Below are 13,875 nucleotides of genomic sequence, written 5' to 3' on the forward strand. Positions count from 1 at the left end.
CCTCAGCAGCCTTGTGTGGTACGTAGTGACAGGCCATCCTTTCATCCATCAGCACAGTGTGTATCTCTCACTCTCTCTTTCCACTGCCCGCATCCCTCCATCCTCCCATTGCAGAGCCAAAACAATAACATCCAGGCAGGCCCAACTATGCGTCATCCCCGGGCCGTGTACACCCCCATCCTCCTGGAGCCAAGCTTCGGTTCATCTCCCCCAGACACAGTGAGCAGCGCTGGATCCTCACCAGACCAGTGGAGGCTAAAGGGATGTGCTCCTACACTACAGAGGCTCCACATGCAGTCACACCCACCAAGGCTCCTCTCTTCTCTGTTCTCTTCTCTGTTCTAGCAACAGACTTGGATCTGATCCTTGATTGCCGGGTTAAGTGGGGTATCATTACTATCTCAAAGTCTGTATAAGGACTAGCGTTGCACAGCTACCGGTAATTTACCAACGTTTCTGTAATATTCAGGAATTTTGGTCATTAACAGAAAATCTATGTCAATCTATCGTAACTTTGGTAATTTATACTTGAATAACTTTTAAAAACGTTATTCATATATAGTATTCATTTGCTCTATCTGTGTCCATATTGTCCATGAGTTTCTAATATATAGACCATATGGTTCAAGAATAAATAGCCTAATTAATGAAAAAAGCATCTAATCAATAATGGCATTATTTTCAATTAACTCTGCAACTCTTCCAACTATTGACTGTGTTCACAACTGCCACCAGTTTGACGGCAAAACATTGACAACAAATACATATTGACATGGTGAAATAAATAAGTGTGTAAAAAGGATATTTCATGCTGAAACCCTCAAACGTCAATGGTTTTCACTAAATTGATGGTTTGTAAATGTAGGATAATGTTTTACAGCTCTGTCATTATATATATATATATTTTTTTAAATAATATTATTTAATAATTTCATTGTCACGATTTCCGCCGAAGTTGGGGCCTCTCCTTCGGGCGGCGTTCGGCGGTCACATCACTTAGACTCTGACATTCATATATTTTGCAGGTGATAAGTGTCACGATCGTCTTCGTGAGAGAGAGAGGACCAAGGCGCAGCGTGTGCAAAATACATCTCTTTATTTTGGAAGAGAGAAAAAACACGAAACGAACACTATACACAAACTAACAAAACAACCAACGACCGTGAAGCTAAATAACGTAAGTGCACAGACAAGCAACAAACGTTCCACATAGACAACACCCCACAAAAGCCTACTGCCTATGGCTGCCTTAAATATGGCTCCCAATCAGAGACAATGAATGACAGCTGTCTCTGATTGAGAACCAATCTAGGCAGCCATAGACATAACTAGACAACACTACTCTACTCTGCCCCATACACATACAACACCCCTAGACATTACAAAACACATACCTTCCCCATGTCACACCCTGACCTAACTAAAAAACATAAAGAAAACAAAGAATACTAAGGCCAGGGCGTGACAGTACCCCCCCCCCCCAAAGGTGCGGACTCCGACCGCACAACCTGAAATAGAAAGGGGAGGGTACGGGGTGGGCCCCATCATGGCGGCGGCTCGGGTGCGGGACGTGGCCCCCACTCCACCATTGTCAATACCCGCCTTGGTAGCCTCCTCCAAATGGCCACCCTCCAAATTAACCCCACCGGACTAAGGGGCAGCACCGGACTAAGGGGCAGCACCGGACTAAGGGGCAGCACCGGACTGAGGGGTAATACCGGACTGAGGGGCAATACCGGAATGAGGGGCAACACCAGAATGAGGGGCAACACCAGAATGAGGGGCAACTCCGAAGTGAAGTGCAGCTCCGGACTGGATGGCGGATCCTGGCTGGCTGGCTCTGGCGGATCCTGGCTGGCTGGCGGCTCTGGCGGATCCTGGCTGGCTGGCGGCTCTGGCGGATCCTGGCTGGCTGGCGGCTCTGGCGGATCCTGGCTGGCTGGCGGCTCTGGCGGATCCTGGCTGGCTGGCGGCTCTGGCGGATCCTGGCTGGCTGGCGGCTCTGGCGGATCCTGGCTGGCTGGCGGCTCTGGCGGATCCTGGCTGGCTGGCTCTGACGGATCCTGGCTGGCTGGCTCTGGCGGATCCTGGCTGGCTGGCTCTGGCGGATCCTGGCTGGATGACGGCTCTGGCTGGTCCTGGCTGGATGACGGCTCTGGCTGGTCATGGCTCGCTGACGGCTCTGGCTGATCCTGTCTGGCGGAAGGCTCTGGCTGATCCTGTCTGGCGGAAGGCTCTGGCTGATCCTGTCTGGCGGAAGGCTCTGGCTGATCCTGTCTGGCGGAAGGCTCTAGCGGCTCCTGTCTGGCGGACGGCTCTAGCGGCTCCTGTCTGGCGGACGGCTCTGAAGGCTCATGGCAGACGGGCGGCTTTGCAGGCTCATGGCAGACGGGCGGCTTTGCAGGCTCATGGCAGACGGGCGGCTTTGAAGGCTCAGTACAGACGGGCAGTTCATGCGACGCTTGGCAGACGGACAGTTCAGACGGCATTGGGCAGACGGGCAGTTCAGGCGCCGTTGGGCAGACGGGCAGTTCAGGCGCCGTTGGGCAGACGGGCAGTTCAGGCGCCGTTGGGCAGACGGGCAGTTCAGGCGCCGTTGGGCAGACAGCAGACTCTGGCCGGCTGAGACGCACTGTAGGCCTGGTGCGTGGTACCGGAACTGGAGGTACCGGGCTAAAGACACGCACCTTCAGGCTAGTGCGGGGAGTAGCAACAGGGCACACTGGACTCTCAAGGCGTACTATAGGCCTGGTGCGTGGTATAGGCACTGGTGGTACTGGGCTGGAGACACGCACCATAGGGCTAGTGCGTGGAGGAGGAACAGGGCTCTGGAGACGCACTGGAAGCCTTTGTGCGTGCTGTAGGTACTGTCTTTACCAGACGGCTAGCACGCACCTCAGGACGAGTATGGAGAGCTGTTCCCGGTGACATTAACTCACCAACACGTTCGTTCGGACGGATGCCGTGCCTCATGCACCAAACCAATACATCCCTCATAACTCTCTCCTCCAATTTCTCCATTAACTCCTTTACTGTCTCTGCGTCACTCACCTCCAAATCCGCCCTCACCGGCTCCTTACGGTAAACAGGAGGAGTTGGCTCACGTCTCCCGACTGACCCAACTAAACTACCCGAGAGCCCCCCCCCCAATAATTTTTTGGGTTTGACTTACGGGCTTCCAGCCTTGTTTCCGTGCTGCTTCCTCATATCGCCGCCTCTCTGCTTTCGCTGCCTCCAGCTCAGCTTTGGGGCGGCGATATTCTCCTGGTTGAGTCCAGGGTCCCTTTCCGTCCAATATTTCCTCCCATGTCCACGAGTCCTGGTTTCTCTCACGCTGCTTGATCCATGGTTGGTGGGGTGTTCTGTCACGATCGTCTTCGTGAGAGAGAGAGGACCAAGGCGCAGCGTGTGCAAAATACATCTCTTTATTTTGGAAGAGAGAAAAAACACGAAACGAACACTATACACAAACTAACAAAACAACCAACGACCGTGAAGCTAAATAACGTAAGTGCACAGACAAGCAACAAACGTTCCACATAGACAACACCCCACAAAAGCCTACTGCCTATGGCTGCCTTAAATATGGCTCCCAATCAGAGACAATGAATGACAGCTGTCTCTGATTGAGAACCAATCTAGGCAGCCATAGACATAACTAGACAACACTACTCTACTCTGCCCCATACACATACAACACCCCTAGACATTACAAAACACATACCTTCCCCATGTCACACCCTGACCTAACTAAAAAACATAAAGAAAACAAAGAATACTAAGGCCAGGGCGTGACAATAAGGCAACACAGAGTGCCAGAGATTATTACAGACACCAGTAATAAATCCTCCTTTTGGAACCCTAAAAAGGACTGATATTTGTCATATAAATTTACATACGCACATGAAAATATATTATGCCCATCCAGACTGCTTCATATGCAAAAATATAAGCCATCTCTGTACATCGTAGCCACAATAATCTGTTGAGGAGAAGAAGGGCTTTGATGCTTAAGGAATGGAAAAAACATGGCGGTCAGTAAGTGAATGAAATGGTGCAGAAAAGTGGGACAAACTGATGCCAAATGTTTGGTGGAGAAAGAAGAGAAAGTCGTCCTTCATTGGTCTCCGAGGACAACCCAAAAGACAGCTCCCTAGAGGACGGAGACATGAAGGGCCACAGCTGCCACCAGGGTGCAAATGGCATTGGAAGTGTTTGTCAGATGTACTTGTGTCACGGGAGCATCCTTATGATGGAGAATTTCATGCTTCTCAAACCAAAGATTCTCTTTCTTCTTCTTCTTCTTCTTCTTCTTCTCCCCACTCAGCTCTCACATGGAGACACACACGTGCGTTTGGTTTGTATATATAAAAAACGCAATGCAAAATTAGGTCAGAAAACCGCTTGTTTGAACATCTATCCAGGGAGGCCTTGGGACTAGTGATTGCCTGCTATTGTTATTTGGCCCTTGTGACTTGAGTTACTCAGACCGCAACTCAAGTCAAATGACGTATGGCTTAGCTAGCTGCATCCCTTCGCTCCTTCTTTCTTTCCACTCACCCACGATTATGCCGTGCTCCTGACGTTTGACGATGTCGAAGGAATTCTGGACATTGCCCTCCAGGATGTCGAACACGATGTCGGAGCTGATGTGGGGGGAGGAGTGCGCCAGCGACATGGTTCTCAGGAAAACTATCTCTGTTGGAAGAAGATAACAATTAGAGACAAAAGAGCTTTACAGGGCTTTAAACACTTATAATCAGGCTGGGATTGAAACGGCCAGGCTCGTGCCAACTTCTCCTCGGAGGAAGACAATAAAATGGGAGGCAGCTAAGCTCTGGGTTTATTGTGTGCAGAGGGGGTCTTGACAGGGATGATGGGTGTTCAGTGCTGTTGTTCAGTTGGAGGCCTGCAAGTCCTAAACACCCTGACGAGGAGCTCATGAGAAACAACTAGGACTTAACTTCCCATCATGTTGAGGATGAGTGTGTCTGAAACATGCACCACATGTAGGACTAAGTTTGTCTCGGTTTGTATGGGTGTGATTACAGTGGTCAGTCAGTCAGATCCATCCTAAGTGACACTTAGACATTGGTTTTGGGCTAGCGGCTAGGCAATACTTAACGGTGTTACCAGTACACCAACCTTGTCCCCCAGGGTTTGAATGCACACAGCTCATATATATATTGAAAGTTAAGGAGGAAGTGTCTGATGCACGGATTACCACTACACTGTCAACAACACTCTTAAAGAGCCACTAATGTTGCCCATTAGAGAAACGAGATTTCAGTCTTGGAGGTGTGTTTTCTGACCGATTCCGCATTTGGTTAATGATGTTTGTCCCCCATGAGACCCTGTAGACGAGGAAGCCCATTTCACTTTCTCAAAATCCCCAGAATTAATCTAAGAAATGTTAAAAATCTGTAATAAATGTTTACGGTTTTGCTGAGGATGTTCTAGTTGTGCAATTTTACATCTAACTAAGGTGTTTGGTGTAGTATTTCTCCATTTTACATCTAACTAAGGTGTTTGGTGTAGTATTTCTCAATTTTACATCTAATTAAGGTGTTTGGTGCAGTATTTCTCAATTTTACATCTAACTAAGGTGTTTGGTGCAGTATTTCTCAATTTTACATCTAACTAAGGTGTTTGGTACAATAACTGTCTGACTCTTAATGATGCCACATAGGTTGTTTTCAAAGGAATCAGTTGATTTTAAAGGCAGTTGCTCTTTAAGCATTAGCTGATTTTGGGCAAGTAAGTAAGTAGCCTTGCAAGAGCCTTGGATTTGGGCTCATAGGAGCAGGAGCCTATCTCCTCATTATGTAGCGCGAGGCAGTTTGATGTATAAGCACACCCCCTGGACAGGAGGCTAGTCTATCACAGGCTTTTTTGGTCAAGAGGTTTTGGACAACAAGGTAATATAAAAAGGAATATACTTACAAGTATGTTTTCACATAACATGCTGTCGGTGAAAAATAACATTGGATGTGAAAAAAAGTGTGCTGTAATCTAAATAAGTGCATGAGAGATCACCCCCTACCTTCAGGCCTGGTGAACTCCCTGAAGGTAGGCATGGAGATGACAGTGTGGGAGACGGAGTGTACAGGGTCCAGGACACAGCTGATGTCATTGGGCTGGCACGACTTCACACAGCGGACAGTGTCTGAGCGCTCGACCCTCGCCCTGCTGAGAGAGGACACACACACACACACACACACACACACACACACACACACACACACACACACAACCTCTGACCTTTAGGGAGAGATTATAAAAAGCCTAAGGCACAAACCGCCTTCAGTTCCTCCCCTGAAGCTCAAATGACAGGGCATCCTATTCCAAGGGAGAAGTGCACTGCACAATCAAGAACTCAGCAGACCCTGTGAAACAACCGCTACACAAACACGATCTGTCCAACTACAGCGGGGATGCTGGATAAAGTATTCTACATCAAAAACATCGGTACTGTATGTGGCTAGCAAGAATGATAAAACAACGACAGCCAAAGATCACACAGTAGCCAGAGCGTAGCTGGCTAGTGGAGGCTCTGGTAGCCATTGATGGTTTGGTTTCTGATGCACTGGTTGTGTTGTGTGGGGAGAAGAGAAGTGAAATATGAAATACTATGAGGAGATGGGAGAATGATGCATGAGTTGCTCGCAGCAAAATATTTGGATTTGTTGAGCGTGTCCCTGGCTTCATATCAGATAATCTCTTGAGGAGAATTTATGGGACGAGGGGGGTTCTAGAATTCTCCTAAATTGTGAAGAACATGACTAGACAACTCCCCAAGCGCTCCGAGCTGCTCTCATCCCATTATTTAAGACTCTGTTTATTTCACAATCTAATCAGTGGCAGCTTAGGGTGAGGGGAGACCTCGCTGAAACAAATGCCACCCACCCACATGCCTACAGCAACAGGGCCGCTACGCTGCCAGGAACCTGTCCTGGAATCTGAGAGGAACTGCTTCTCAGCAAGCTTTCACCCACAAGCCCCAGGGACAGAGACCTCTATTTAAATCATCAATGCCCTGCGGAGGTCCTGGTTACGAAACATATCAAGACAAATTCTACAACTCAACGTCAGCTATAATCTCCTCTGCTTGGTGGGGATGTGACATGCTCTACCGAACAAACTCTGCTTCTTCATGAGCCTATTCTAAACAGACAAGATACCATACCTGCAGCTTATACAGTTGATAATGTCTGGTGTGGATGGGCTTCAAATGGAAGGTTATGCAAGGTAATGCCAACAGACAAGTAGCTGGCCAGTGCATACATGATTTGGCTCTGGTTCCCAAGAGTACCATGTATAGGATCCAGTGAACGTCCACCACTGCTCCAGTGTAATGTATAATATAGCTACATCATGCCTCTCTGTCTCTCCTCGTGGGGCCCATAGGCTGCAGCTCAACCCCAGGCCAGAACCCCAGGCCAGAACCCCAGGCCAGAACCCGGCTCGGGTTGCACAGCTCCTTTCATGGAGAGAGGGGAAAAGCCCCTGACAAAAAGTCAGGGGCTTGTAATTGGCAATTAACGCCAGGGTACAAGTTTTGCTTTGGTTCAGGCCAAAGCCGCAAATGTTCTTCTAGTTTATAATACCTCAGCCTGCAGCAGCAGCAGCAAGAGGAGAGAGCAGGCCCTGGAGGATGGGGTGAACGCTCTGCTCCGCTAGGCCACAAAGTGAATTTACAAGATTATAATGACCCAGGGTGAACTGGTCCTCACACAGAGCAGGGTACATCAAAGACTAGACAGCAAGTAGAGAGAAGGGCTAATTATGCCCTTTGTGTGTGTGTGTGTGGGGGGGGGGGGGGGGGGGGGGGGGGGACACAGGTGGCCCAATTCCCCTGTCCTCTCATCTCTCTCTTCACCTCACGTGGCCCAGAGAGACCCAGCCCTACAGAAAAAAACAATACTTCAAGACCAGAAAGAAAAACAGACTGTTGGATGGAATGGAAGTCCTCTGGTCAAGCGCTGCAAAGTCCTTTTATTTTTTGGGTAATTATTATTTATAGTCAGTAGATTGATAACGCCCCAACACAAACACTGCAGGGCATCATTCATTCTCCGAGCGGTGATGTTGCTCCGCCACAAATTGTTCAGACCACCGGCCAGAACCCAGATCCCCATAACTCACTGTCAGAGTAGAGAAAAAAACGAATTGTGCTTTACAGATGTATGATCTTCATTTGAGCCAGTTTGCTACAGAAGGAAACTAATCTTGCAGCAACAGGAAATGTGAATTATTTTGTGGATAATAATTAACGGACATTTTTGAAGGGGTTAATACATTTTTCACAAGGAAAAATAAAGTCTGAAATCTCAAAGTGGAAATTACAAACCTCAGAAGCCTTTTTAAACCTAAAATACACTACAGGTTTAACATTTCCTGAGTTACAGGAAAATTCTCCTGCAACAGGGTGATCAAATTAAGATACTATATCTGTAGCTGTGCACAGACCACCATGTTTTATTTTATGGATGTCCCGACTAGACAGGTGCATCCTTACTGCCCTGACAGGTCGGGAGGAACCTGGGACCCATGGTTGAATTTACAGTTATTGTAAGCCGCAGCCCAGGCAGGCTCTGACTGGTGGCCTAACATCATGTTTCCACTATTTATACTCTATCTCTGTGCCTTGCATATTTCCTACTCTTCCACGACTGCATCCCATATTGCCTGTCACTTACTCTGGCTTGCCTTTGAGTCACTGTCTGCTTGATTTTACACCCGCAGTATGCAGTGGAATATGTGCATTTCACATTATTCCTAAAATATCAAGTAGGCTAGGTCAGGATGTGAGACCACATTAGAAGGATGTGGATCCACCAATTAACTGCTTCCACCAAATCAACTATGACTTGACAGTGCTAATATGCTGTTTAAAATGCTATTTAATATGCTATTTAAAACACTGATACTCACCTACTGGAATATCACAGTTCTATTCAAGAGATGTACCTATGCCACTGAAAATATGTTTTCACAAACCACATAAACTTACCCCACACATGAAGTGCATACATGCTTTACAGGTCATAGTTCCCCCAGCTATGTAATATTCAAATAAAAAATGAGCTCTCTGGTGCTGTCCACAAAACATATGTTAAAAAATGATATCCGGATTGAACGTCTATTGTGTCTATTCCAATTTTAATAGAAAACATTTCATTAAACAAATCAACCATAAGATACTGTAGGACTCCAGACTACACCATCACATCCAGTAATCAGTAGGCATCCCCAGGCCACTACCTCAATACCCTGCCCTAGAGTGCCACCTAGCTGCTATTCAAACGCCCTACCTCCAAGTGAGTACATTACATTTGGCCTATTTTGTGGGGCTATACTTAGCTACAGTAATCACAAAAACTACAATAAGACCAAAAACAAGGAGACAAATTACAGAAAATGCTGCTTCTGGTCTATGTCAACAGTGTTTGTGCTTGCTTATCATGGCAGTGTTTGCTCTTTTTTGGCTGTTATTGTTGTTGCCGTATTCTTGTTGCTATATGCTACTGCCCTCTACTCAGGGATAGCGTTATATGGTAGGATGGGCTGCTCCTGGACAACAAACACCAGGACTTTGGCTAGGTAGGTGCTGGTGGTGCCGTAACGCAGCAGTCTCATCTCCAGAGACAGCTCAAAGTCCTGTGGCTCCGTGATGGGCCGCGTCACAGCCATCTCGCCACCAGAGGGCACTCTCTGCATGCTGAAGAAGTCGCCCTTGTTGCCGCCGACGATGGCAATCTGGACATGGTCTCCGGGCACGGTGTTGGACGGGCCCATGCGGAAGACGTTGGTGGGCACGGGGATGTTGGTGGGGAAGGTGAGGTGGTAGTAGGTTATTCTCAGAGGCGAGGCCAGGCACTCGCTAGTCTGATTGCAAAGCAAGCGTTCACAACGACTGTAAGGAGAGACAGGGGCCAGAGACAGGACAGGACAAGACAAAGACGGACAGATAGAACAAACAGAGAACAAAAGAGAGGTATAAGTTTGATTTGCCGTGCATGGCATGCTGCTAGCTGGGTGGGGCTAGGTGGGTAGGGACAAAGTCAGCCTCGTGTGTTTCTTTGGACCAGCATGTGTAGGGTCATGCAAGAATATCTCAAGGAAAGGATTACATTTCGTCAATCGACTGCCTTCACAGAACATGCTTTGACTGAACCCTAAAACTGAAGCCATTAAGAGTCAACATTGGGCATGCACAGCTTCAATAGAGAGGTAGGGGTTGGAGTTGGGGTTGTGTATACACTGTAGAGCAGGGGCCATAAAATAACTTGTGCCTGATCCACACTTTAGGACCGACCTGACCATACTGTGCTGGCTGGGATATTTTTCCTTTCACATTGCGGAGCCAGGCCAGCCCAGTAATGCTCGGCTTGACTGCACTCTGTTTGGCTCAGTAGTGTGAAAAGAGTTGTTCTCCTGATTAACAAGGAGTTACATAAAGTCATCCGCCTTGGTCAATGACAACTTACCTGAGAACTCCATACCTGGTGACCTTGAGATACTGTGAACTAAAAACAGGTATACTGTATAGCCCCAGTACTTGAGAGAGAGTCCTCAGGTAGGTAGGTAGGTAGGTAGGTACTCACTTCTCTCCTGCTCTGCGATAGTTTGGCGGACACTCAAAGGACAAGCATCTGAATCCACCCTGTACATTGAAGCAGCTCTCTGTCTCAGAGCAGGTGTGTGTCCCTGTCACACACTCATCAACATCTGGACAGGAAGAGAAATGAATCAATTCAGAACCACAAACATTTTAAATCCTATATATTAAACATGAAACCTAGGTTCAAACCTCGGTCCACAGTGTGTCACGAGACCGCTGAGCTAAAGCCTATAGGCATTAGCTCGGGGAGATAATGCAAGTCTTCAGGTATCAGGCAAGGTTACTCATTACGGAAGTTTGGTTCACAGAATCATCACTGTTACATTTTATTCACTCCCGCAGACGCTCTTATCCAGAGCAACTTACAGGAGCAATTAGGGTTATGTTGCTTGCTCAAGGGTACATAGGGTACATCGACATATTTTTCACCTCAGGGATTCAAACCAGCAACCTTTCAGTTACTGTCCCAATGCTCTTAACCGCTAAGCTACCTGCCATCTTTACTGGTATTTGTCTTCTGATCTGAAGAATGATCATAACCCCCATGCTGAGGACCCCTACATCCCCATAAGGAGCGAGGACTTACCCTGGCAGCTGCGTCCATTGGGGGCCAGAGTATAGCCGGTGGCGGGGCAGTTGCAGTGGAAGCTCCCGGGGGTGTTGTGGCAGCGGTAGGAGCAGATGTGACCCCCGGTGGGCAAGGCACACTCATCAATGTCTGGAGACAAGGTCAAAGATCAGAGGTCAAACAATAGAGGATGTAAAGGGTACAGGAAGTCGAATCAAATAATACCTGTGTAATGGGGTTCCTGATTAGGCTATGGCTCATTAGATGTGTTTTAGCCTCTCCTACCTTCACAGTTGATGCCATCCCTGTCACTGAGCTGGTAGCCACGGCGACAGTAGCACTGGTAGGAGCCGTACACGTTGGCACACTCTTGACTGCAAGGGCTGCTCTCACATTCGTTTAGATCTACACACAACAATGTAACTCAGTTAGATAAAACTAGTCATCTATAGACAGGAGAGAGACAGAGAAAGAGAGAGAGAGAGCGAGAGAGAGAGAGAGTGAGAGAGAGAGACAAAGAGAGAGAGACAGAGAGAGAGAGAGATAGAATACATCTATAAAACACATGACCACAAACTTCAGTAAGGCAAAACAAGAGATGGCCAATGAGAGAAGCTCAGATTTAAACAACTCTTAACATTGGAAGGCTGCCTTACCATCACAGTTCCTGCCATCGCTGGCCAGCTTGAAGCCTTGGGTGCAGCTGCACTTATAGGACCCTACGGCATTCTCACACTTGTGGGCACAGAGGCGCCCAGGGTAGTGCCTGCACTCATTGATATCTAAGACACAGAAGAAAATGACACTAAGTTGAATATCTACAGTAGGGTTCCCCAACTGGCAGTTAATTTTTTAAATATTTTTTTAACCCTTTGTCATAAGACCTACATAACGCTGTGATTACGATGACATACCAGATGTCATAAACAGTCACGACTGTTGGTGTCCTGCTTATGTCAACTAACACGACACTGTCCTGTAACTACTAGGTAACTACAAGGAGTAGGAAGTCAGTGTGTACCTTCGCAGACGCGGCTGATGCTGTTGAAGATGAAGCCAACCTTACACTCACAACGGAACGATCCTACCAGGTTGATACAGCCGTGGCCTGCACACGCTCCATCAGGACCTTTACACTCATCAATATCTACACCAGGGCAGAGAGAGAGATCACAAGATATTACAGGATCGGTGTGCAGAGGGATAGCGAGGCCACGAGAAATACATGGAAATGTAGGCTACAGTGTCAGGTTCCTAATGCTAATCAAAGGAGGTGAATGTGGTAGAGAAGCACGTCTATCAGTGCTGCGGTGGTTCCAGGGGATGTTGAGGCTGTCTACTAAAGCCCAGGACAGGGACCTTGTGGGGGCCTTATGCCCAGACTGGCGCGATGAGGCCTCAGTACATAAGTGAAGCAGCCGTACGTACCCACGCAGCGGTTGCCGTTGTCGTTTAGGTGGTATCCCCGGCCACAGTTGACAGAGTTCCTCTGGCAGGTGAAGGAGCCCACCGTGTTCATACACGACTGGCCAGGGTGGCAAGGCCCAGTCTGGGCCAGACACTCATTGATGTCTGGGGTAGAGGTCAGAGGTTATACATATGTCATGTACAGTTGAAGTCGGAAGTTTACATACACCTTAGCCAAATACATTTAAACTCAGTTTTTCACAATTCCTGACATTTAATCCTAGTAAAAAATCCCTGTCTTAGGTCAGTTAAGATCACCACTTTACTTTAAGAATGTGAAATGTCAGAATAATAGTAGAGAGAATGTTTGATTTCAGCTTTTATTTATTTCATCACATTCCCGGTGGGTCAGAAGTTTACATACACTCAATTAGTATTTGGTAGCATTGCCTTTAAATTGATTAACTTGGGTCAAACGTATTGGGTAGCCTTCCACAAGCTTCCCACAATAAGTTGGGTGAATTTTGGCCCATTCCTCCTGACAGAGCTGGTGTAACTGAGTCAGGGTTATAGGCCTCCTTGCTCACACACGCTTTTTCAGTTCTGCCCACAAATGTTCTATAGGATTGAGATCAGGGCTTTGTGATGGCCACTCCAATACCTTGACTTTGTTGTCCTTTAGCCATTTTGCCACAACTTTGGAAGTATGATTGGGGTCATTGTCCATTTGGAAGACCCAATTGCGACCAATCTTTAACTTCCTGACTGATGTCTTGAGATGTTGCTTCAATATATCCACATAATTTTCCGTCCTCATGATGCCAACTATTTTGTGAAGTGCACCAGTCCCTCTTGCAGCAAAGCACCTCCACAACATGATGATGGCACCCCCGTGCTTCACGGGTGGGATGGTGTTCTTTGGCTTGCAAGCCTCCCCCTTTTTCCTCCAAACATAACAATGGTCATTATGGCCAAACAGTTCTATTTTTGTTTCATCAGACCGGAGGACATTTCTCCAAAAAGTACGATCTTTGTCCCAATGTGAAGTTGCAAACCGTAGTCTGGCTTTTTATGGCTGTTTTGGAGCAGTGGCTTCTTCCTTGCTGAGCGGCCTCTCAGGTTATGTCGATATAGGACTCGTTTTACTGTTGATATAGATACTTTTCTACCTGTTTCCTCCAGCATCTTCATAAGGTCCTTTGCTGTTGTTCTGGGATTGAGTTGCACTTTTCGCACCAGAGTACGTTCATCTCTAGGAGGCAGAACACGTCTCCTT

General features: G+C 47.4%; 1 protein-coding gene across 1 annotated transcript in view; it reads right to left on the reverse strand.

The window, feature by feature from the left end:
- Positions 1 to 13,875, reverse strand: part of LOC120052408 (fibulin-1-like) — a 47,548-nt gene that overhangs the window by 22,583 nt on the left and 11,090 nt on the right. Inside the window, exons 9-16 of the mRNA XM_038999293.1 lie at positions 12,621 to 12,764; positions 12,214 to 12,339; positions 11,849 to 11,974; positions 11,478 to 11,597; positions 11,211 to 11,342; positions 10,608 to 10,731; positions 6,044 to 6,189; positions 4,561 to 4,698 (exon numbers count right to left, since the gene is read on the reverse strand). Of these exons, the coding sequence (XP_038855221.1) occupies positions 4,561 to 4,698; positions 6,044 to 6,189; positions 10,608 to 10,731; positions 11,211 to 11,342; positions 11,478 to 11,597; positions 11,849 to 11,974; positions 12,214 to 12,339; positions 12,621 to 12,764 (1,056 nt within the window). The remainder of the gene's footprint in view (positions 1 to 4,560; positions 4,699 to 6,043; positions 6,190 to 10,607; positions 10,732 to 11,210; positions 11,343 to 11,477; positions 11,598 to 11,848; positions 11,975 to 12,213; positions 12,340 to 12,620; positions 12,765 to 13,875) is intronic.

This window comes from Salvelinus namaycush, chromosome 8 (genome assembly GCF_016432855.1).
Source record: "Salvelinus namaycush isolate Seneca chromosome 8, SaNama_1.0, whole genome shotgun sequence".
Lineage (NCBI taxonomy): Eukaryota > Metazoa > Chordata > Actinopteri > Salmoniformes > Salmonidae > Salvelinus > Salvelinus namaycush.